At 46.3% G+C, this 24,052-nt stretch overlaps 2 protein-coding genes across 5 annotated transcripts in view; both read right to left on the bottom strand.

The window, feature by feature from the left end:
• The window catches only part of ARHGAP33 (Rho GTPase activating protein 33), a 92,609-nt gene extending 88,222 nt beyond the window's left edge, over window positions 1–4,387 (bottom strand). The window contains exon 1 of the mRNA XM_075606112.1: window positions 4,241–4,387. The gene's annotated coding sequence lies outside the window, so the exon portion shown is untranslated. The remainder of the gene's footprint in view (window positions 1–4,240) is intronic.
• Window positions 4,388–7,424: 3,037 nt separating this feature from the next.
• PROSER3 (proline and serine rich 3) lies at window positions 7,425–24,026 on the bottom strand. Of its 4 annotated transcripts, XM_075606104.1 has the most exons (13): window positions 23,659–24,024; window positions 21,856–21,994; window positions 17,316–17,424; window positions 16,330–16,613; window positions 12,624–12,775; window positions 12,089–12,147; window positions 11,836–11,924; window positions 11,096–11,226; window positions 10,699–10,895; window positions 9,279–9,836; window positions 8,236–8,383; window positions 7,840–7,921; window positions 7,425–7,675 (listed from the first exon to the last, which is right to left on the bottom strand). In XM_075606104.1, the coding sequence occupies exons 2-13, from the start codon at window positions 21,864–21,866 to the stop codon at window positions 7,615–7,617; spliced, it is 1,881 nt and encodes a 626-aa protein (XP_075462219.1). In that variant the 5' UTR covers window positions 21,867–21,994; window positions 23,659–24,024; the 3' UTR covers window positions 7,425–7,614. The 4 variants fall into 4 exon arrangements, with proteins under 4 accessions (XP_075462219.1, XP_075462222.1, XP_075462220.1 ...); XM_075606107.1 differs by lacking the exon at window positions 9,279–9,836 and having other exon boundaries at window positions 23,659–24,026; XM_075606105.1 differs by lacking the exons at window positions 17,316–17,424; window positions 21,856–21,994; window positions 23,659–24,024 and having other exon boundaries at window positions 12,624–12,828; window positions 16,330–16,419.
• Window positions 24,027–24,052: the final 26 nt, after the last annotated feature.

Genomic DNA, 24,052 nt, shown 5'->3' with positions numbered 1-24,052 from the left:
CTTGGACCCTGGGAAGCTGAAACCTACAATTTTATCAGCGGACAGGAACACCATCAGAGTCATTTGTAGTGATAATGTGTCGATTCTTACCAAGACCTTCTTCAAGGTGGAGAGTAGGGGATCCAGCTTTACCAACTTGGGTAGAACTGTGACTTCAAGAACATACGCTGGAATGGCTTGGCAAAATATTAACATATTTTCCATACATTTCACCAAAGTCGTGATATTACGCATTGCTTAAAATATTTGCCAAAATCACCCATTTCCACTGTGTTTTGCCGAGCCTTATGAAAATTCAAGATTCTGTGAGTAGGACTTTTTCGGGCGATAGAGAAACACACCAAGTATCTTAAGTGTGTTCTCAAAGACATCTCTCCACGTAAACATGTGAAATATTACTTCCAAAAGAGACTTGCACAGAATGAGACAACGCTTGTAAAATATAAACTGAACTCCTAGCTTGCCTAAAATGCTTGTTTTGCTTTTTAAGTGTGGCTTATACATATTTTATATGGACTAAATCAAACATCACCCCTCCCTGCCAAAACAAAGCCACGGAGCAGGACAGATGGATGAGATGTTAGGCAAGTAATAGCATGAAATAGCAGAAATATGATTTCCCTCGGTAATAGAGACCCGCAGTGCAAAAAAGCATAATATCCCATAACATGTACCATATGTCAAAGACTTAATAAAGCTGGAAACACTCATAAGTGCATTTACTTGTCCCACGCTGGTTTCACAAGCTTGCTTCAGTCTGCGGCAAAACTGCACAGTGGTCATAGAGATACTGTATATAGATAATATAGATTTTGGGCACCGACACAGCCTATATTTCCTTCATGCATAGTGATAGAGATACATCAGGACTATCCCCTTCAGAAAGACTGAGACATACTAAAGGAAGAACCCACTCACCCAGCCTGCTCCTGCCACACTTAGGGGTCAATTCTATGTTTGCCAAAGCGGCATTTGGAATGTTTTGGGCCCGAAAATCCTTATAGATTTCAATGGGGGATTGTCTGCCGAAAAAGTCCTGAATGGACGCTTCAGCAGATGTAGAATAAGGCCCTTGGTAGTAAACACAAAACCTTTGGCCCATGCAGCCTTCATATTTAAAACGGACACAGAATGTACCCATGTGCCATCCAGTCCTAGCATATTCTAACACATACTGTACATACAGAATACGCCACTGTGTATGTAAAACAGCACCATCCCATGGGATGAAGCGCAAACCTATTTCCCAGCATAACTAAGGGGAGGGAGACTATATATGATCACATGTCTGCTACCCAAGGAACCCCCGCCTTGCACATCTACTGTACTCATCCCTCCTCTGCTCTCCATCACTTGTATAAGGGTCACTGATTTTCTTTACCACTCACTACTTGGACACAGTAGTAGTGTAAAGGCCAGCTACATACCCCCTGGAAGCAGGGTAGTCCTACCCTGAGGAAGGGCCCGTTTGTGGGCCCGCAACGTTGGTGATTTGTGTCATTTTTTCTACAATATATGTTTATTTTTCCCACCCCTGAGTGCTGTCTGCTGATTCCCGTGCGAACGGTATCGTATGTTTATCTGCTTATTATGGGACATGCACCTACCTAAATGAGCTATATTAGAGTGCCGGCTGTTCATCTATCTATCTATCCGCTTGGATTGCCTCTTTAAAGCTATGACATAAAATAAATGGTGAGGATTGTAGTACATACAAGTACTCAGGCAGCCATCTTAAGTGTGGGCATTACCACTCTCTGGTAGTTATTGTAACAGTTGTAAGTCATGAAACAGCCTGTATATGTTAGGAAGCTACTCTGAGTCACACTGCCCCAGCTAACCTCTGGCCTAACACACCTCACTAACAGTTCGTTATAGCCTTGCAGGGTGACATTAACCCCCGTTGATCAATTCTGTAGATAATGCATTTGATATTGAGAGTCAGTAGGTGAAAAGTACAAAATGGATCCACGGATCATAATTGGAATATATAATACCCACAGGAGCTGGTGTATTCCCACTGGAATGTTAATGAGTCAAGAGGACACAAAGAACTTTGTATTCGCAGCTGCATTTAATCTGAACCCTTTGAGTGTACATCTGCGTCGCCCCAAAGGTGGACAGCCTTTGGCGCAGCCAAAGGGTGTGAGCTGTTTGCTGCCATTTGCTGATGATTGGTGATGTTTAAGCTTCTCTATTTTAATCTGAAACTCACCAGCCCTTTATCACCTGTACCCAATATTCCAACTCTTTCTATCCATGAAATGTCTGTATAACCTCTGTTCTTTTTGTGTAACTATGTATTGTTATAACTCTGTGCCCAGGACATACTTGAAAACGAGGTAACTCTCAGTGTATTACTTCCTGATTAAACATTTTTATAAATAAAATAAAAATAGTCAGAAGTTTATACAGAAACGAGTATCACAGACTGTAACCCAAAATATATATTTACCACCGAAGGTGCTGCCGGCTTCTTATGCAGGATTATAGCTCCCACATCACGCGGACCAATAGGAACCAGGGACGGATGACACTGCGACTTCCTATTGGCTCCCATGCTGCGGGCAATAAACTGCTGTATTTTTCACCCAACCGGGGCATGCTACCGGCAGCACCTACAGAGGTATCTCGAGGTTCAGGTGTCCGCGGAGCTAAAATTAACGCAGTTCAGCTTCTGAGCTTTCCTGCCTCATAGACAGAGAAAAACCAAGCAAGGCGTAACCACACCTTTACTTAGGACTGAACATCATTTTGATCCCTCGCTGGAGACAGAAAAGTTGATGTTAATTTATAATAAGTGCATTTGATACTGTTTGCTGCTGCTCCAGAACTATAACACGCATCACTGCGACATGCACCAAGAACTAGATTGGCCATCACTGGAGTCTAGGCACAAAGTACCTACAAATACTTTCTGGGCAAGCTTGCCGCCTATCTGAACAAGCTCCTCACCCCTACCTTACGCAGCACTTATCACCTGAGATCTGACTCCAAAAGACTGTTCACAGTCCCAAAGCTCAACAAAGTATCCGGCCGCTCCTCCTTCTCTTACCATGCACCTCACACCTGGAACAGTCTACCAGAGACTCTCACAGCCGCCAGCAGTCTAAGATATTTCAAAACGAAAGCTGTCTCACATTTTAATCTGGTCTGTAACTGTTACATACGCCCATAATATATTATCTTTAACTGTGCATGCAATGTCTTTAAATATAATGTATAACCCTGCTCATGTAATGTAACTGTATTTGTAACTATGTATCTGTCATCATAACTCTGTGCCCAGGACATACCTGAAAACGAGCGGTAACTCTCCGTGTATTACTTCCTGGTAACACATCTTTATAAATAAACAAAATAAACCCTTTATGGTCACAGTACCCGATGTAGTGTATAAAATCACTGCACTGTTGTTTTTATGTTTCATTGAACTCAAGTCTCTCCACTAATCTTATCAAAATCATTTAATAACAGACCGCTGGATTGATTACATTTCCACATACAAGGAAGCCAGATGCTAAGAATCGCCCAATGAGGTGAGCTTATCCCAGGGGTGCTCAACTCCAGTTTTCACCCCCCCCCCTCCCCCAGGTCAGCTTCAGCACAGGTGGCTCAATCAGAGGCTCAGTCGAAGACTGAACCTCTGATTGAGCCACCTGTGCAGAAGCAGGGACTGATTGAGCCACCTGTGCTGAAGCAGGGATATCCTGAAAAGCTGACCAGTTGGGGGGGGGGGGGCTTGAGGACTGGAGTTAAGCACCCCTGGTCTATGCAATGATTTTTATAGAATCACGGATTCCATATTTTCCCTACTTGTGGTCCTTTCACCGTTGGTTCCTCACGAGAGTTGAAGACGCCAACTGGCTTTGTGGCTGCTGGTTGGCGCAGTGTTACACAGACTCGCCAGTCACCCTGAAGACCAGCTCTGTCACAGGGCAGCTGAGGCAGGGTTCCCACCTATACAAAACCAGAATAAAGGACGCTTCCTACATTATGCCTAAATGTGGTTAGCCAAGCGCCACATGCAAAATCTCAAGAGCCAATGTGCTCCCAGCTGAATTGTTGCATGGCGTGGTGAAATGAAACTGTCCGAGACCCCTAAACTAGACCGGAGATTATGCAAAGCAATAGAGGATTCAAATCACCGGTTGGAGTGCCCTTTACAATAAAGACGTGACAAAACTAAGCCACTGTAAACTGGTACTTCCATTGTCTGTCAAGGAGGGTCTGCTCTTACCTGCCTGCTCAGGTGGGAGGAGGGTGTTGCTGTCTCTATAGAGGGGTGAAGTTTGCAGATGTAGCTCTGTTTCCCTGTTGGATTGTGGTGCACTTTATGAGGTGTCACGGCATCTCTCGTCCAGCATGCGTGGAACTTATTCAAAGTTTGTCCCTCTCCCCCTGCCTTGTCTAGAGGAAGCCGGTCCAGCAGCTTAAAGGGGAAGCGTCTGGTTAACCCTCTTCCTGCCGGGCTTGAGGAGCACAGCAGAGAATGACAGTGCAGCCGCACTCCAGGAGGGAGGTGGTTAAATACGCAGCTGGTTCTCTATCTCAATAATAGATGCCTGCAACGTATTGCTTAGAAAAAGATAGATGCAGAGCACTATATTCTTATGTTGAAATATATTCAGTGAGAATTTGTTGGTGTGGTCACATTGCTCTGCCTGAGCAAAATACCAGTATTACCAACCCTGCTCCATGTCGTAGCAAGACTCCTATCCAGTAAATGTCTTCTAATCCTGATCTCAGTTCTTTCTCATTCTTAACTAGACACCTGTTCTCCGTTCTCTGCCCCGGCTGCCTGTAAAATGGCAAATTTATTTCAAGATTGGCTTGCTGACATTCAAAGCACTACATGACTGGGGTCCCAGCTATCTGAGAGCTTCTAGTTCCCTACACTCCTATTCGCTCACTTCGATGTGCAGGTGAAGTTCCCAGAATCTCCTGCACTTCCTTTGGGGCCCGAACTGTTAGCCGCGCTGCTCCCACTCACTGGAACAGTCTGCCTCGTACAGTTCAAGGCCCCCTTTGGAAATCTATAAGAGCAGGCTCAAGCCCTACCTGTTTACCCAGGCATTTAATAGCTACAGTACCGTCCCATCCTGTATTGTATCTTTCCTTGTGTTTGGTCTCTTATAACCTTAAATGTTTTCTTTTTTTTCCTTTTTGTAACTGAAGCTCTTTGAGTGAGTCCCATTTGGAGACAAGCACAGCATAAATAAAGTAATTATTATTATTAACAGTTCCACATGGAGCTGACACTGTGATGCCAAGTGGATGACGCACGCTTTCTTGCAGTTACCACCCTGGAACCTTCTTATGATGATGACTGGGTTAGGCTGAGTGCATGGTGTGGGAGACCGCACAGAGGCGTCTTCACGGGGCGCCATCAGATTGCCTTAAGACAGTGATCGCGCCCACAGACCGTGCGGGCGGAGGCAGGAGGGGGCGTGCGTTGCGCAAGAAATCAGTTGAAACTGATTTCTTGGCGAGACACGCGGGTCACGTGAGCGGTCCGCCCAATGAGGGCGAACCAGCTCTGTGACGTTCCTAGGAACGCCCCCACGGCCCGTTGACCATGGCCAGGGAAAGCACCCGCTTTCCCACAGCCTCCATACGCGAAGGCACCATGGCTCAGGCCTTACTTGGCTTCCTTTCTCACTCTATTTAGACCCAAAAATGGTATTGTGGATGTAGGACAGATGTGGCGGACGTCCTGCTTAGCAGTGGACTCGGATACACCTTGTTTGAGGCAGCACAGCTTTCTATGCGTTCTGGTTTCACATGTGCATCAGGAAGTAGATTTGTGGTTAGAACAGATAAAGCTCAATGCGTGTAAGTTTTGAAATGACACAATGACACAGCTAACCATGTGTGAGTGATCTATAAAAGATATGAAACACAGGCACATCGCATGAGATATACAATGTCCCCAGTGGATAGATTACAACATGTGGGGGGACAGTGACTCACCTCACCCCTGAAAGATCACCACAACTGCCCTGCTTTTCACCCTCTCTCTACCTACCCTATGATCCCATTTCCACTATTACCACTGCGGACACTCTCATCCTACCGAAGACTGATAAGCCCATCAACCATATTCCCCCTTCCAGTGCTAACAACCACCGGTGATGAAGATGGAGCTTTGTCTAGCACCCTCTGCCTCCACCCTACGTTTACTGCAGTAGGGCTGCAATGAGCTCAGCTCTACCCAATATGCTGTGAAGAGGCTTCTCTATGCTGGAGAGAATTTATGTCCCCTTTACTTGAATGGCACTGATCTCTCCTCCATCACAGGGAAGCCTCTTCACAGCATTATGAAGGGCCCATGAGTGTGTCTGCCTAAAATCACACAGAGCTCCATACCTGTGAAGTAGTGTCAATAAGGCTGCACTTATGGTGCTTGCGACATCGCTCGAAAACAAAACAATTGACTCCATCGCCAGCGCTAATAGTAAGCGCGACAGAGCGGAAAACAATTTGGTAGCGGGTTAAATTTGATTTTTCAGAGACTGTCGCCACATGTGACAGTCTCTGAACCAATCACCCTGTCACCAGCAACGTCGCCGAAACTTAAATTATAACTTTCGCAGGTGGCGGTGGGTGACGTCATCCGTCGCGTCGCTGTCACGATACACGCGTCCTAAGTCACCATGCCTGGCAGTCCCAGCTGAAATGGATACTCGGCCGTATTAGAGTGATCTACAATGATGCTCGTTATAAGCCAAATAACAATAAGAGACGGTGAGAAGACACAGTCACATGTTGACTATCAAAGCCTAAACAAACTTTTTGCTACAAGAGACCTCTTATTGTCCATCTATCAAAGTACTTTGCTGGGATTATTCTCTGCTTGGTCACGGAGACGTTGGGAAAGTTAAACTTGACATTTTATCGGGATGCATCAGCTGCTGTACAGTATGTGGTGGTATTCATTGTCTCCACGTTGTGTGTTAATAAAGATCCCAAAAGCACCAAACAGCGCGGATCATGATGTGAAAACTATTAATGGATCTCTAATGTATCAGCAATAAATACAGCCGTTATTTATCATTTCTACATGAACAAAATACCATAAATACACATGAATTTAGCGCTGGTCTTACGTAAAGTATGGTGATGTATTAACATGTACACGCATTATGTATTTTTGAGGTTTGTGCGTCTGATACTCGCATTTATTTGTAAGTCCAGTCTAGACTAACTTTGTTTAGCACATGTATTTGGGAAAATCTTTGATAACATATATTCTAATGAGAATACCTAAATAATTATTAGATATTCAAATGATCATGTATTAAATCGAGCACAGTTCTGCCAACACTTCTCTTTCTGTGCAGTGCCGGAGAGAGCTGCCAGTGACCGATATCTGCATCTCACTGGTGTACATGTAAAAGAAGAAAAAAATGACGATAAGGAAGTTAACTATTTCACAAACACTTTATTGATAGCATAGGAACATCAGCAGTTCTCTGCTTCATTTATAGAACACACAAGTATAAATAAATATCGGAAGAGGAAGACAAACTTTGTTGCACAAGTACAAATATAAAACAACTAGTAAACGGAGCTGTGACGGGAGCAGATTTTCTGTTGGGTGGGTGGTATTTGTCAGTGTGATGGATCATCTCTGTTCTGGGACTCCAGCTCAGTGACTCTTAGATCCACTGCCCTGCAGGGGAAGACACGGTAAGAGGCATGAGAGCAGTTAGTCGAGTGAGAGCAGAATCCTCTCTGGGATTCGCGGGGCTACGAGACAGCAAGAGAGAATACATAGAGCTGTAGTCGCTGCTCTGAAAGGAGGATACGGTGCTCTCTACTAGTTTGTGTCATTACCAGAGTCTCATTCGCAGCACCTCCCTCTGTTCACGCAACACCTGCAGCAACGGATCATCCTCAAACTCCGTTCCGTCAGAGTCTGGAGCAAGAAACGGAGAAACGAGGGAAAATGGTCAAACCCTTCGCTCTACCCAACCAGTCTTCAGGCATAGTGACAGTGATGGGAACCAGTGCCTCCCCACCCACCCACTCCCACCATTTCATACACTTTCCATAGACACAGCAGGACACCGTGGTGCATCTAGACTGCTCCCCTGTAGTGTCACAGTGACTGGATGTCCCCTACACCCTGCCTTCCCACTCCTCCAACACAATGCCGCACTGTCAGGATGGAGCTGTTGTCAGGAAGTGACTACATCCCAAGCATGAGGCCTCCCACAGTCCGATTTGTACCTTCTGCTTCTCCCAAAAGTTGGGCTGCCAATTCCAGAGGCTGTAGCCGATTGGTTGGCTCAGCAAGGGGTGTGGCCTGCTCCAGCCTCTTAAACACAGTCTTATGTTTTGGAGATTCTAGGGGCGAGAAAAGTCTGCCGGAGATCACCTTGGGAGAAAAAGAGAACCGTTAAAGAGAAATCAGAGAGTGGAAGAGCAAGCACAACATGGACTATGTTAATATACTAAATGACTTCTGAGCTGTTGCAGATGATGCACAGAGCACAGTATCAATGCAATAGGACGTCTATGAATAATTTAGGATGCAATACCTTCATAAAAAAGGTTTGATAAAGCACGGTCAGGTATCTTTTCATAACCCCACAATGAAGTCGTACAAAACAGACCCGAATCAGGTTTTCCCTTTTTTCGGGCACGGCCACCGCAGGTTCACTCACCCACCGAAGGTTCACTCACCCACCGCAGGTTCACTCACCCACACTTTCATTATGGCACAAAGGCCGGATTCACCAAGCCCCAACACGAGTATCGCAACCTGATCCACCGTCAACGGTTATTCAAGTCAATGGCAGTTATCGCCGGAATTGCATGCAATACCCCGCATTGGCACATGGTGAATCCTGGCAAAAGCAGCTTGATTAGGCCCTTGTTGGGTTATCAGTGTTATATTAACCCCCTTTTCTGCTGAATAGTCTATAATACATTGCAGAAAACCACCAGCAGCAAAGGAACAAGGTGCTACCACTAACTGATCCACTGAATGCTGTTACATTAAAAAAAAAAAGTGTGGCCTCTCCCTCCTTTACCCACTCTCTCAGCCAGACCCGTACGTTTCTACCTCTCCTTCAGCCCAACAGCCAACAACAGTCCTTAAGGAGCACCAACAGGTCAGGTATTCAGGATATCCCTGCTTCAGCACAGGTGGATCAGTCTTTGACTGAACCACTTGTGCTGAAGCAGGGATATCCTGAAAACCTGACTTGTTGGTGGCCCTTGAGGACTGGAGTTGGCCGTCCCTGCTGTAGGGTGTATGAAGCGCTTACCTCCCCGATAGCACGGTGCACATGTGATTCTGGGCGTGCTTGCTCCCCATCCCTCACTGTGACTCCTGTCTGCCCTGCTCTGCTCCCTGCCCTCCTGGTCTTCTCTCTTCTAGATTTTGCTCTTCTTTCTTCCGCTTGCTCTATCCTGCCGGGAACCTTCTTGTGTGGGTGCTGTGGGGGTGACACCGGCTGCAGCTCCCTATCAGACACCATGTTTCGTTCTCTCTGCTCCGCCGCAGGGGCCGCCGCTGCAGGAACGTCAGGACGTGAGCGTCCCGAGCTGACACCGTCTTTCTTTGCCAGTCTCTGTGCTGCGCAGGATGAGGAGTGATGGCTTTGAATGCAGGGCAGGATGTCACACAGAAGATGCATATGTGGAGGAACAGGGCAGGTGGGGGTGTGGGGGGCCAGGGTTGGACTGGCAATGGGAAAGCTGGCAGGGGATGGGCTAGGAATTGGCCCCTGTTCACGACAGGGGCTGGGCACACCTGGGCCTTGAACTGACTCTCTTAGTTGTCCATGATAAACTGGAGCAACAGACTCAGGTGTGTGCACCGCCTAAAAAAGAAAGAGGTGGAAATATATATATATATATATATATATATATATATATATATATATATATGTTCAAAGACAAATATCCTGTCCGAATAATCTGTAAATTAATTTTTTTGCATGTACATTATTTTCGTCTACAGATTATATATATATTCAGTGTATTTAATATTTATATGGATTTGGTGGCCTGGATGATGAGCCATCACGTGTGTACATAGCTTCTGTCAACTTTAAGTCAATCCCCACAGGGGAATTGCAGCAGAACAGTAAATAAAAGATAATCCAAGCTCCGTTCATGAAGAGTACATGTTTTAAAAACAGCCCTTAAAAATCAATATAATCTCAGTGCAATATACCTTAATTGGTCTCACGTCTGAGTTTTTTGTACATTGTAGTTAATATTCTGAGCAGAGCTTCACTGTTCACAATAATATCGGATTAATGCTTCTCCGTGATAAATCTCATTTATACATATAGTAAATTTTATAAACAAACAACCCTTGTGCATAAAACGGACTGGAAAAAAAAAACTTGGGAATACTCGATCAAAATGCCACCAGTTACACAGTAGATGAGGTTGAAAAAAAGACATATGTCCATCAAGTTCAACCTATGCTGAATTTAGGCGACAGATACTTTATCCTATATCCGTATTTACAGTTTATTGATCCAGAGGAAAGCAAACAAAAACCCCAGTGACATATCATCCAAAGATATCTCAGAAGGGGGAAAATAAATTCCTTCCTGACTCCAAATATTGGCAATCAGATTACTCCCTGGATCAGCATCCTTCCCATGTTTACTTATTTGGTATATCCCTGTATACTTTTCCTTTCTAAAAAACAGATGGGTTTTAAGGTACCTGTTTGGGGATCCGGACAGGTGGGGAAGTAGTGCGTCTGCGGGAAGCGAGGGGGAGAGATCCTTCCCTCGCCTGCTCCATCTTCCTGCGCAGTCGCCACTGATACAAAATGTCTTGTTCTGGTGTTGATACAGGAGGGGCGCGCATTGATGGGGGGGCCAGCAACGTTGCGGGTCGATGAATGGGGGCAACAAGAGCTGGTAAGAAAGAAGGCAGAGACCCAAGTTCAAACGCGTCTGACTAACCACTTACTACATACAACGCTATACCACCACTACACCATTTCAGTCCTTCCAAGCAAGACTGTCTTCAGCTTCCCGCGCACATGAAAACACGGCACAGCAACTCAATCCTGTGTCCGTGCGTTTCCTTTTGGCGCAGTTTATATTGTGGGTACCTGGTGGCGGTGGAGCTGGCATCGTTGGTCTGCTGCGACCAAACACAGACTCTGGGTTTGAGATGCTGGACAATGGAGAGGACCCCAGACCGTCAGAGCTCACCGGGCCCACACTGCTGAGAGACGACTCACTGCCAGGAGAAACAAATGCAAATAATCTCAGCGCCACGGAGGGGAGCGGCGCCAGACGCCGTTCGCAGCTCAAAGCTTTGCTAATGATCTAGTCTTCAGATAGTTAGGGGCAGTTCCTTAATCTTTACCCTTCAATTATATTTTTTTACGAGGTGGAAGCCAGGGGGTTCCTCTCAGCCAAATACCAAAATCTTCATCTCGGAGGACCCCCTGGTTCCCATGATACTGACTGGTGCATTTCCCGGGTTTAAATCTCCCTCGTGGGAAACAAAATGGCTGCCAAATCTCAGCCCAATAGGAAGCTGCAACATCAGTTGCGTCTTTCCATTGGACAGCCATTTAAATCCCCTATAAAAACGAGTAATACCGGTAACTTCACCAGTACGTTTCTCAGGAACCAAGGGCCATGGAGCTGAAAATAGTATGGTTCAGCTCTGGAAGAGCGGAGCAGCCCCCCTCCCCACAGTGGTTAGAATTGGTTAGTTAGGGTGGATTGCTCCTTTAGGTTCCATGAACGTGACACACAGAAGGCTCTATTCAAACTCCAATTGAGTATATGAAGACTCATGTGACAACATCCCCCAGAACATGATACAGCCTCCACTTACCTCCTCAGTACAAGCTTCCCCGCTCTTTCTTGCAGGGCCATGATGTCCAGATCCTCAGAATACAGCTTGGAGTCACTCAGAGACCCGTCCTGAGTCAGAGAGAAGGCAAACAATCACTCCTCCTGTCCCACACAGGATCGTACCAATATATCCCAATACCCTGCCCACTGACACCGCAGAACACCCCGAATTCCTGCGCAGCATCCTCCCATACACTTGTGAAAACCGCTTGGTGCAGAGCTGTAATAATTACCCCGTGGGAAGCAGTCCTCTCAACATGCTGCGGAGAGAATCCGGAAGACGTTCGGAGTCCTGGAAGCAGAAGTAAAATATAACCAAACAAGAATTACAACCAGTGGCTACATAAAAACATGTCACAGAGCCAGACATTGTCACACATGTGGATTATGCACCAGAATACCAACGCACAGAGGCAACATAGTTACATAGTTACATAGAGCAAGTTAAAAAAAAGAAAGTCCGAATTCAACAATGTTAAATTCTAATTGGGCAAGATACTCCTCCTACGTTTATAGCAATATTGCACTATGCAATCTGCTTACAAATCGACCATCACACATAGTGAGGAGATGCAATATAGACTGTGCTATCTATTGTACCCTATACATCCCTTACATATCACATTACACAGAAATAGGTGTCAGCACAGACTAAGCACCATGCTATATACAGCCCTCACACACTGCACGAAGAGTAATAAAGTCCAGTGTGTCTTACACATCCCATACCAACCATGTCATACCCTTAACATACATGTTAAGTCTCACCTGTCTCTGCTCTGTCCTCGGTACTTTGATACCTTTCAGCGTCAGGGCTGTCCGGAGAGGTCTGAAGCCACCAGAAATCCTTCATCCCCAGGTTGGGGGGAGAACGCTCCTGCCGGCTGGTGGGGCGCCCACTCCGAAACCTCGCCATGTAGCTGTGCAGAATCAGCGCAACCCTCAGCAGATCTCATTACTCCTCCACATGCCCCTATTCACAGCCTCATTTACCAACTTGCCCATCGTAATTGGAGCAACCCCCCCGTGATTCTTACAGAAATGCTACAGCATATAAATATCCCTGGTCAGTTTGTTCCCAGTACAACTTCACTACAGCTTTCATACGTTAGGGAGACCATATTGCAATCTGGAGACCATAGCAGCACGGACACGCAGCTCCTCCCTAAAGATCTCACACTGTAATCTTGGTGGGGCACCGAGGGATAAATTGGCTTGGCCTAAAGTCACGTCATTAATGACTAATATTGTTTCTGTTTGTCTACTCTTTGCACAGATGTAGTTGGAAAGAGCTCCAAGCTGTATTTTCAATACAAAATAGTGCTTGTTTGACAAAGAAAAAAATGTGTCGGCAATAAAGGCCTTCATCAGGGTGCATTGGTTTTTTGAAGTGAAACTTCTTTAGTGGCACCTATTCTGATGGGGCAAAATGGGAGAGATGGAGACGAAAATGAAACGGAAGTGACGTCACGGCTCCCCCTCCCCCCTCCCCCCACACACCTGCTGTTATCGCCGCCGGCGCCGCTCCTAACGGGCGTTGCTCTTCCCACACGGTGATCACATATGCGGCAGCCGGCGGCGATAGCCGCCGGCGCCGCTCCTAACGGCCGCCATTCTCCCCATATGTCCGCTGCAATGGCGCGCATGCGCATTGCTAATGGAGATGACTGCGGACCTATGCGCATGCGCAGAAGCGGCTGGCAGCGGTGCCTTTCCGACACATGTAATCACCGCTGCCACTCCTAACGCTCCCCCACACCGAACGCCACGGCATGCAGACCCGGTGCCGGACCGCAGCCCGTTGAGATGCGGGTACTAATCAGTGGGAGCGGGGAATGCCGCGCATGGGAGGAGCTTGCTTCCACCGGTGACTGGAGGACCGGGCGCTTTGGTGGTGGGGTGGGAGGAGTCACGCGGCTGACGGAGTGAGACAGGGGGAGTGAGGAGAGAGGTGCAGGCTGATGGGGAGGGCGAGGTACAGAGGTAAAAGACCACACAGTACCTGACATGGAGAGCAGGGCAGTGAGTGCCGGGTCGAGCAGCCAGCAGAGGCCGTGGTACAGGTGAGCTGCAGCGGGAGCCCCCCGCATGGTGTCAGAGCTGAGAGGCTGTGCTGGGGTCGGTGTTGGTCTGTGCGGTCTGTGCCCGTTCTGTAACTCACACTGACACACAGCGCTCTGTGCACCTCACCCAGCAGCAGAGCCTGCCCGCCTCACTGCTATTGGCTGAGATCTGCTCGGGAGCACATGTCAGACACCTGTCATTGATCTGCAGCCTGCAACATGGGGACACACACTGACACACACACTGACACACACAATGACACACACACACAATGACACACACTGAATGACACACACTGAATGACACACACTGAATGACACACACTGAATGACACACACTGAATGACACACACTGAATGACACACACTGAATGACACACACTGAATGACACACACTGAATGACACACACTGAATGACACACACTGAATGACACACACTGACTGACTGACACACACACACACACACACACTGACTGACACACACACAGACACACACACACACTGACACACACACACACTGACACACACACACACTGACACACACACACACTGACTGACACACACACACACTGACTGACTGACTGACACACACACACACACACAGACTGACTGACTGACACACACACACAGACTGACTGACACACACACACTGACACACACACACACACACACACACACTGACTGACACACACACACACACTGACTGACACATACACACACACACACACACACACACACACTGACTGACACACACACACTGACTGACACACACACACACACTGACTGACACACACACACACACACTGACAGACACACACACACAAAGACACTGACAGACGCACACACACTGACTGATGCACGCACGGACACACACTGACGCACACACACACACTGACTGACGCGCACGCACACACACACTGATGCACACACACACACACTGACTGACTGACTGACAGACGCACACACACACACACTGACAGATGCACACACACTGACTGACGCACGCACGCACACACTGACTGACGCACACACACGCTCGCGCACACACAGACACAGACACACACACACTGACACACACACACACACACACACAAAGACACTGACAGACGCACACACACTGACTGACGCACGCACACACTGACTGACTGACGCACACACACACACACACTGACTGACGCACACACACACCGACACACCACACACTGACTGACGCGCACACGCACACACTGACGCACACACACACACACACACACACAGAATTCCCAGTTACTATAAATATAGAAGTGCAAATAGCTAAAACACGTGTTCTAAGTCAAACTTCTTTGCGTTTTGGCACTGAAATTGTATTTTTTATTAAATAGATCATTCTTACAAATACAATTTCTGTGACAAAAGTCAAAGAAGTTTCACTTACTATGCGCACAGCACACTCAGCACACACAGCTTTTTTCTTTATGTAAAATGAACACTATTTTGTATTAAAAAATACTTGGGGTGCCTGGAGATCTTTCCAACTGTGTCACGTTGTGACAGGTGGTCGCTTGTCCCACTGGCCGCACCAGGTAACCTCTTTCTAATATATTATTGCCGTTATTGAATAATTTTCGGTGTGCATTACCTTCACTTTTTGATGGACTGTACTCTGAAGAGCCGTGAACACTGATACTGTCACCTAAAGCAGGGGTGCACAAACTGGGGGGCGCGAGATTATCTGCAGGGGGCGCGGGGTTTACAGAGGTCCCGCGCGCTTCCCAAAGGCACCTAAATTAGATGCCAGGGAAGCGGCGTAAACCTCGCTTACCTTGGGTCAGCCGGCTTCTGGAGACGTGTCGCCATGGCAACGCGGCGTCAAATGACGCCACGGGGTCATGTGACGTTGCGTTGCTATGGCAACGTCACGTCATGACGCCCAGAACCAAGGTAAGGGACGCGCGGAAAGGACAGCCGGCAGGGGGCCACAGGGGAAAAAAAAAAAGCTTGTGCTCCCCTGACCTAAAGCATCCACCTAACAGAACGTAAAACTTCCAGCACTTATTCATCAAACTACTTTAAAAAGCACTTTACATTTACACTGGGATTTTTAAAGCTATTTAAACACAAAATTCATAAATGCATCTTTTGTATCTCAGGGATGCTTACCACCTTTGAAACTACTACAGGGTCTCGGCCACTGCCAGTGACATAACCCGGGTAGCATCCATCTTTTATTAACCCAAATACTACATAGAATGCAAACATGGACTGTATATGTTGCATAGACTGAAACCCAGGAGTTGGGCAAAAGTAAAACTTCTACATCTACTTTCCAATAATAATGTTTACTTGGGTCTTAAAAATTGTTGACGTCCGGGAGACAAAAAACAAATAAATACACCTCTTTTCCTATTAGTAGGGGCTGTTATAAGCGGTCACCTTGCAATGACTGATGCCTCCGAGGAGGGGTACGTAGTGGGGCGATAATCCCTCTGTATGTGCATCAATCCTGTGCCCGTCGTCATCTGCCTCTCGTCTCGCTCTGGGGTCTTAGAAGAGCTGCCCTCTGAGGAAGGCCAGGACTCATCAAAAGGACCAGAGGAGTCTGATTCTGGGAGGCCGGGTACCAACTGCTGGGATCCCCCCAGGAAGCTCAGGTCAGGGGGGCTAAGTGCGTCCTTGAGGTAAGGGGGCAGTGAACCGAGCCGAGCCGGGCTTAGAATCTGAGGAACAAAGACAAAGGGATTATCCTGTGTGTAGCAAGACCGGGGTCTGCGAGCCGGGCTGCATGGTCCTGTTTCTGCACATCCAGGCGCAGCGGGGTGATGGTTATCTCCTACCGCATGAATTAGCAAACTTCCCACCGACACACAGCACGTGTACAATTGTGTGTGTAAAAGATCCTGCCCTTCTTCCTACTTATACATGTTATTTCTTAGCCCTGGAACATGCTTCTCTTGACAGACTGGCACTATATCTTGCCACTGCCCGTACACCCCGCAGACAGTGGGCCAGAAAGGGCAATAAGGAGGAGGCAGCGAATGTGAGGAAAGTGGAGAAGTGACAAGAGACTGACCCAGACCTACTGTAAGTCCAAGAGAGCAAGTGGGCTCTTAAAAGCCAATTTGAACAGGTTAAAAGTAAATGATAAGGACATCAATATCAGAGTTATATAAAAACATTTTAACGCTTTACTTTTTGGAGGCAACGGTTAAAGTACTTGTGTCGTACCCACTGTAGTTATCGAGAAACAGTAATATATGCAATGCCCCAGCAGAGCAAAGGGGTGTGAATGAGCCGAGTATAGACCTGTAAAAACCATCAATGTAACCATGAAACATCTACTGCGACTCCAACACCGTGTGTGGCCACATGGCGGGTTAACTCAATAACTCCGACAGCAAGAGACCTCCCCCCATACTCACGGTCTGCTTCTGCTCTGCGCTCAGTGGCTGGGACTGTGATGGGTGATAGTGGGTTCTGGTTTTCGCTGGGGCTGGGAATGGATTGCCCTGGTTAGAGAACAACGCGTTACTGCAGGGAAGAAATAACACACATTACCCATACATCACTGATAAAGAATGCTGACTTCTAGGTCTCCTGAGCATACCCCTGCATCATATGTGTATTATTGTAGTACAAATGTACTAAAATCAGGGGTGGCCAACTCCAGTCCTCGAGGGCCACAAACAGGTCAGATTTTCAGGATATCCCTGCTTCAGCATAGGTGGCTCTGTCGAAGACTGCACCACCTGTGCTGAAGCAGGGATATCCTAAAACCTGGCCTGTTTGTAGTTCTTGAGGACTGGAGTTGGCTACCCCTGTACTAATTGTATTTATAGCAAACCAGAAAAAATACAAAAAACATGTGTTTATATTTATGTAAGGAAAGGAAAAATAGTGGTGTGTGTGTGTGTGTGTGTGTGTGTGTGTGTGTGTGTGTGAGTGCGAGTGTGTGTATAATTTGCATAGGCTAAATCGGAAGCCTGAGGACAATGTGCTGTACCAAAGGGTTAGGATTATCTCTACCATAAGACCAAACCTAGATTTGCTTGATTAAAACTTCCCCAATAGTCATGCACAGCTCTTCGCTTTCTATTGTTTGCTTGTAATGTGCTAAAAACGCCAACAATGAACCCAATGGGGGCTGCCATCTCTTCACTAAGAGGTTATGATTGTATTTAATGAACACAATCAGTCTGATTGTAAATAGGACCCAAGGAAAATGCAGTATCAGTGACAGTGGCAACCGCAGTGCTATGAAATGACATGCGATACTACCCTAAACCTGTATGGGATTTATTATTAATTGGGTGGCTCAGGTTCCAGTCTCGCCACAGAAGGCACTTTGTTCTAAAGAAACACCACAAGTATAAGGTAAGGCAGGGGAGCGCAAACTTTTTATTTGCGCCCCCATCTTACCTGCCTCGATGCACGCGCCCCACCCCCTGACTTAGAGCTGTGTCAAATGACGCGGCGGGGTCATGGCGACGCGTCACAGAGCGCCTGAATCTGGGTAAGATAAGAGTTGCAGAGGCCTTACGCGATCCCCGGCATTTAATTTAAATGCCGTGGGGAAGAGCACGGAACCTCTGCAACCACCCGCGCCCCCCAGCACAATCTCCTGCACCCCAGTTTGCGCACCCCTGAGGTAAGGTACAGAGGGAAACAACACAAGTATAAAAGGTACAGAGGGAAACAACACTAGTATAGGAGAGAGAGAGAGAGAGAAAGGTCAGATGGACACACACCTCGTAGTTAATAACAAAAAGTTAATTTTACTGCAACACACACGTCCCTCTCACATCTCAACACTTCCTCCTCTGTGACATGCAGATATGACATTCAGTGACCATGTAATAGTGTACAGCAGGGCCCCGCTTCTCGGCGATACCGAGAAGGGGGCCGCCATGTTGAATTTAAAATCGCGCATGCGCAGACCGCAGGTCGCACATGCGCAGAAAGGCGAAACTGCCGGTTTGCGCATGCGCAGCACTGAAAATCGCCGGATCTGCTTCTGGCCGATTTTCACTACACGGCGGGCTTCTGGAACGGAACCCGCCGTATACCCGGGGCCCTGCTGTACTGTGTAAGGAAAATCAGACCACCCCAATCAAGCCCTAAAGTTCTACTCACTAGAACATTTAGAAACTTTAACCCACAACAGTTTCTGGCTGATCTTACTAACTGCCCTTAGAACAGAATCAACTTAATTCCCGACCCTGATTCTGTGCTCGACAATTTCCAATCCGAGTTCTTAAAACTCTGTGATACCCATGCCCCACTACACAGAATCAGAGTACGGGGGCCCACCTTCCGTGGGTTACAACTGACCTTATAGCGCGCTACCAGTTCAAGGATGCCTTGTGGAAAAGCTACAAAGTAACTGGCACTACCAAGGATCTTAATCACTACTGATGCATGCGGAATATGTGCACAAGGCAAACAAGACATGCAAAAGCACAATATTACTCTGACAATCATCACCAGAATACATCAAACTCAGCTACCTTCTGGAAGGTTATCAACAATATATTCCAGCCTTCTAGCCATCAACAACCAAGTAATATCACTAAGGAGGATATTACTCTGACAAACCTCACCGACATTGCAAATGCATTCAATGATTACTTTCTGGGGTGTGGTACAAAACCACAAACCTGTATCTCATCCTGGGAGTACCCCTATGGCCCCACCCTCTCACAACACTGCTCACAATTTTCAATTTGGCCCAGTATCCGAAGGGGAGATTATACAAGCGCTCCTCAAATTAAAACTAAGCAGCCAATATGGACCTGACTTACTACAATCTAAGTTCCTAAGACTTGGTGCCCCAGCCATTGCCAAACCAATTACTTACATAGTCAACTCTATTCTGTCTGCAGGCCATATCCCTAAGACCGGAAAACTGCCAGAGTTGTCCCAATCTTCAAAAGTGGGGACAAAAACACTGTCTCAAACTACAGGCCAATCTCTCTTCTCCCAATACTATCCAAAGTCATGGAAAAATGTGTCCACTCCCAATTAAGCGATTACTATACCAAGACAAATTTCCCTAGCCAATTCCAATATGGCTTTCGCCCCAAACACTCCACGGTAACTACCCTGATAAGTTTGCAATGAAATCCAGTGTGGAATGGAACAACTCACTGGTGCAATATTCCTAGATTTTGCCAAGGCTTTTGATACAGTTGATCATGCTATCCAGCTTAAACTCCAGTGCTCTGGAATAGGGAAGCATGCTTTAAACTGGTTTCATTCCTACTTATCAGGTAGATCCCAACATGTGTCCATCTGATGCTCCAACCCCTTGGAGCCCCGCAAGGCTGTGTTCTGGGGCCCCTAATCTTCTCAGTGTTCATCAATGATCTTCCTACAGCTTGTAAGGGAGCCTCAATACACATATATGCAGATGACACAATCTTATATGCACACAGCCCTAGCCTCTCCAACCTCAATACATACTTGAATCTGACTTTTTGAGACTTGAAAATTGGATTTCCCAAAACAAACTGAATTTAAACACTAACAAGACTGTAACAATAGTATTTGGGACCAATGCTACATTTTTAAAGCTTCCAATGACTGAGCTCCAGATCAGAACGCCAATACCACCCCAACACCTGTTACTAGTTTTAAATACTTGGGCATATGGTTTGACTCCCATTTAACATTTGGGATGCACATTGATACCCTGACATCCAAAACCTATGCCAAACTAGGTGTACATTACAGGAACAAATCCTCCCTAAGTCTGCTGGTCAGAAAGCGTATTTCACAGCAGATACTAATGCCAATTATTGACTATGGGGACATAGTATACGGCTCGGCACCCCAAACCCACCTTAGCAAACTTGATACCCTCTACAATTCAATATGCCTTTTTGTTCTCCAATGCAACTACAACACACATCACTGTGAAATGATCAAAGAACTAGATTGGCCATCACTCGAGTCTAGGCGCAAAGTTCATCTCTCCTGTCATGCCTTCAAATACTTTCTGGGCAAACTACCCATCTACCTTAAACTCCTCACCCCTACCACACGCATCACTTATCTGAGATCTGACCCCAAAAGACTGTTCATGGTCCCAAAGTTCAGCAAAGTATCCGGCCGCTCCTCCTCCTCTTACCGTGCACCCCAAAACAGGAACATTCTACTGGAGACTCTCACAGCCACCACCAGTCTAAGTTCTTTCAAAACTAAACTGTCTCACATTTTAATCGGTCTGTAACTGTTACATATGCCTATAATATATATTATCTCTAACTATGCATGCAATGTCTTGTATCTAATGTCTACCCTGTTCACTTATGTAACTATGTATTTGTAACCATGTATTATTTGTCATCTTAACTCTATACCCAGGACATACTTGAAAACGAGAGGTAACTCTCAATGTAATACTTCCTGGTAAAACATTTTATAAATAAATAAAATCATATCTGTAACATGACATACCACACGTGACAAAGTGCTTAACAAATCACAAATAAAATCTTAACACTTAAAGTGTAACTGATTTAAATCAGTCCAGTTGTAACGGTGCTGTTTTAGAACATGCCACCCTATTTGTCATATATCCCATTCAGAAAGAAAGGTTACATAACAGCGTCTGTTTATCAAGCCCGCATCCACTTCTTATCTTGCCGACCTGAGCCTCCCGCTGGGATACCAGTGTCATTTGCTGAGCTCAACAAAGGTCTACGTGCAGACACACATCAGGCTCAGATATACACAGCTCTGTTGACGTGCATAACAATAAATAAAATCAGAGAGAGGAAATGTATCTCCAATGTGGTCTTTGTACACATGCAGGTTCTTTTTTTAAAAGCACAGTTCTTCTCGTCCCGTATGATATGTTTGAGCCCCGCTATACGCTGCAGGGTCTTTATTATTAGGGATTGACAAACGTGCGGCTCAAGTCACCCAGAGTTATGGAGCTCACTTTATATAGAGACACACCTGCTATTCATGGCGTGTGAGGTCCTGTTGTGCTGTGACCGGTACAGTGAAACTGCAGATGGCTCATTAAATCAGTTATCCGTTCTCCTCCCTCTCAGCAATGGGACACTCATATAAAACCTCACTGTGTCACCGATACCTGGAGAGTGCAAATGGACACAAACAAATGTGTTATTCAAACATACACTTTTTTTTTTTTAACGTACACAGGGCTGCACAGAACAGACATTACATTCAAGGTAAGTTTTTTACCCAGACAGAGTCCACATTAGGTGAAAGGAATGTCTATCCAATGCTAGGATTCACCAATGTCCGATACAGGTCATCGCACTGGGATCCTGCACTAACTGCCATTGACTTGAAGTGCAACGAACATGAAATTGCAATGCGATAACGGATAACCGTATCAGAGGCTCTCCATAAGAATGGCATCAAATCAGGCAGGATTTAAAGGGGAAGACTCCCCCCAAATGAGACTGCCTCCCAAATCAGGGACTAGACCACACATTCCCCTCCAATGTCGCAGACTCCCTACAATTTGGCACGTGAAAATAAGTGGACGTTATTTAAGCAAATAAATGCATTTTTCCCCAATCAAACCCATATTTAAGCTGGGGCAATATACTTGTATATGTAGCAGAGATGTTTTAAACGCTGACAAAATATTAAACTATAAGAAATGTTTAACCTTTTTAAATATATGAAAAATAAATTCAATACTTGTGTCCCTTCTGCTCAAATGTTTCTAGGATTTGGACACTTTAGAAAATGTATTGAAAAGCCCTGCTTTATTCACTGAGGGATAACAGATAACGCACACAACTTACTACATGCAAGGGTCGTGTTAATGAGAACATGTGTATTTGGATTCATGACATGTGTCACCTTTTGCTTGTCCATTTTAACATAGATCCTAACAAGCCTTCCATATCATACAGCTTTTCAGGACAACATGGGTTAAAGAAGTGCATAGCACTTCTACAGACAATATAAGTGATGTTAAATGTATATCTTTATTTAAATAGCACCCACAGCTGTACTCCGTGCTTTACAAGAGATGATACAGTGCAAGGAATTATAGTACAATAAGATCAGACAATAAAAAAGGAAATCCCTGACCCGAAAAGCTTACAATCTAAGTGGTATGATGGGAGGGAGTTAGAGACAGCAGGTGAGGGAATAAGTGCAGTAGATGGCAGGTCACTGGTATGAGTGACTGTGGGTATGTGACAGTAGCCATGAGTCTAGGGCAGGGGTGCACAAACTTTTTTTGTCTGCGCCCCCAGCACCTTTTCTCTGACATCATGATGTCATCTGAGCATGCACCATCATTTGACTCCACATTACCAGAGACTAGGTAAGGAACTTACAGAGGCCTCGCGCACTTCCCTGGCATTGCATTTAAATGTTGTGAGGAAGAGCACAGGGCCTATGTAAGCGCCGTGCACTTCCTCCCCCCTTCGCCCCCCAGTTTGCGCACCCCTGGCCTGGGGTATTGCAGTGCTTCTTACAGAGTGAATCATGGTTACCGGTGGGGAGAGAGGGTGCTTGAGTATCCCGAGTACGAGGGAGTTCCACAGGTAAATGAGGGAGAAAGGGTTTAATGCGAGAGAAAGGGTTTAATGCGAGAGAGAGCAGTGGAGGTATAAAGGAGACAGTTATGGTTAGAGCACAGGAGACGAGCAGGGGCATAGAGAAATCCCCCAACCATCTGATCAGTAGCCGAGAAGCTATCAATCTCCCAGCTGCTTCAATTATTTATTTATAACATGTGTTACCAGGAAGTAATACATTGAGAGTTACCTCTCGTTTTCAGGTATGTCCTGGGTGTTCCGAGCTTCAACCACTGGGAGAGACAGGTAGCAGCTGGTATTAATAGCTGGAGTTTATGGTATGACTGAGTGTCAGTGTACACATAATATTACATGTATTGTGTGTGTGTATGTGCGTGTATATATGTATGTGTGTGTCAGTGTGTGATATAGTACATGTATTCTGTGCATATGCACAGCAGCTATTCCATCCTTCAGTTGAAGCTCGCGCGCTTCCGGCCGCCGGTCTCCTGGCAACTGTTCAGACGGAAGCCCTTTGCCGCTCGCACAGCACGCTGGGAGACACATCCCCCCTCCGTCCTGTTTGAAACTACATTTCCCATCATGCTGCGTGGTGTCCCAGTGCGCGCTACCGTCACCGGGCG

The sequence above is a fragment of the Ascaphus truei genome, chromosome 6 (assembly GCF_040206685.1).
Source record: "Ascaphus truei isolate aAscTru1 chromosome 6, aAscTru1.hap1, whole genome shotgun sequence".
NCBI lineage: Eukaryota > Metazoa > Chordata > Amphibia > Anura > Ascaphidae > Ascaphus > Ascaphus truei.
This window is presented reverse-complemented; position numbering and strand designations above follow the sequence as displayed.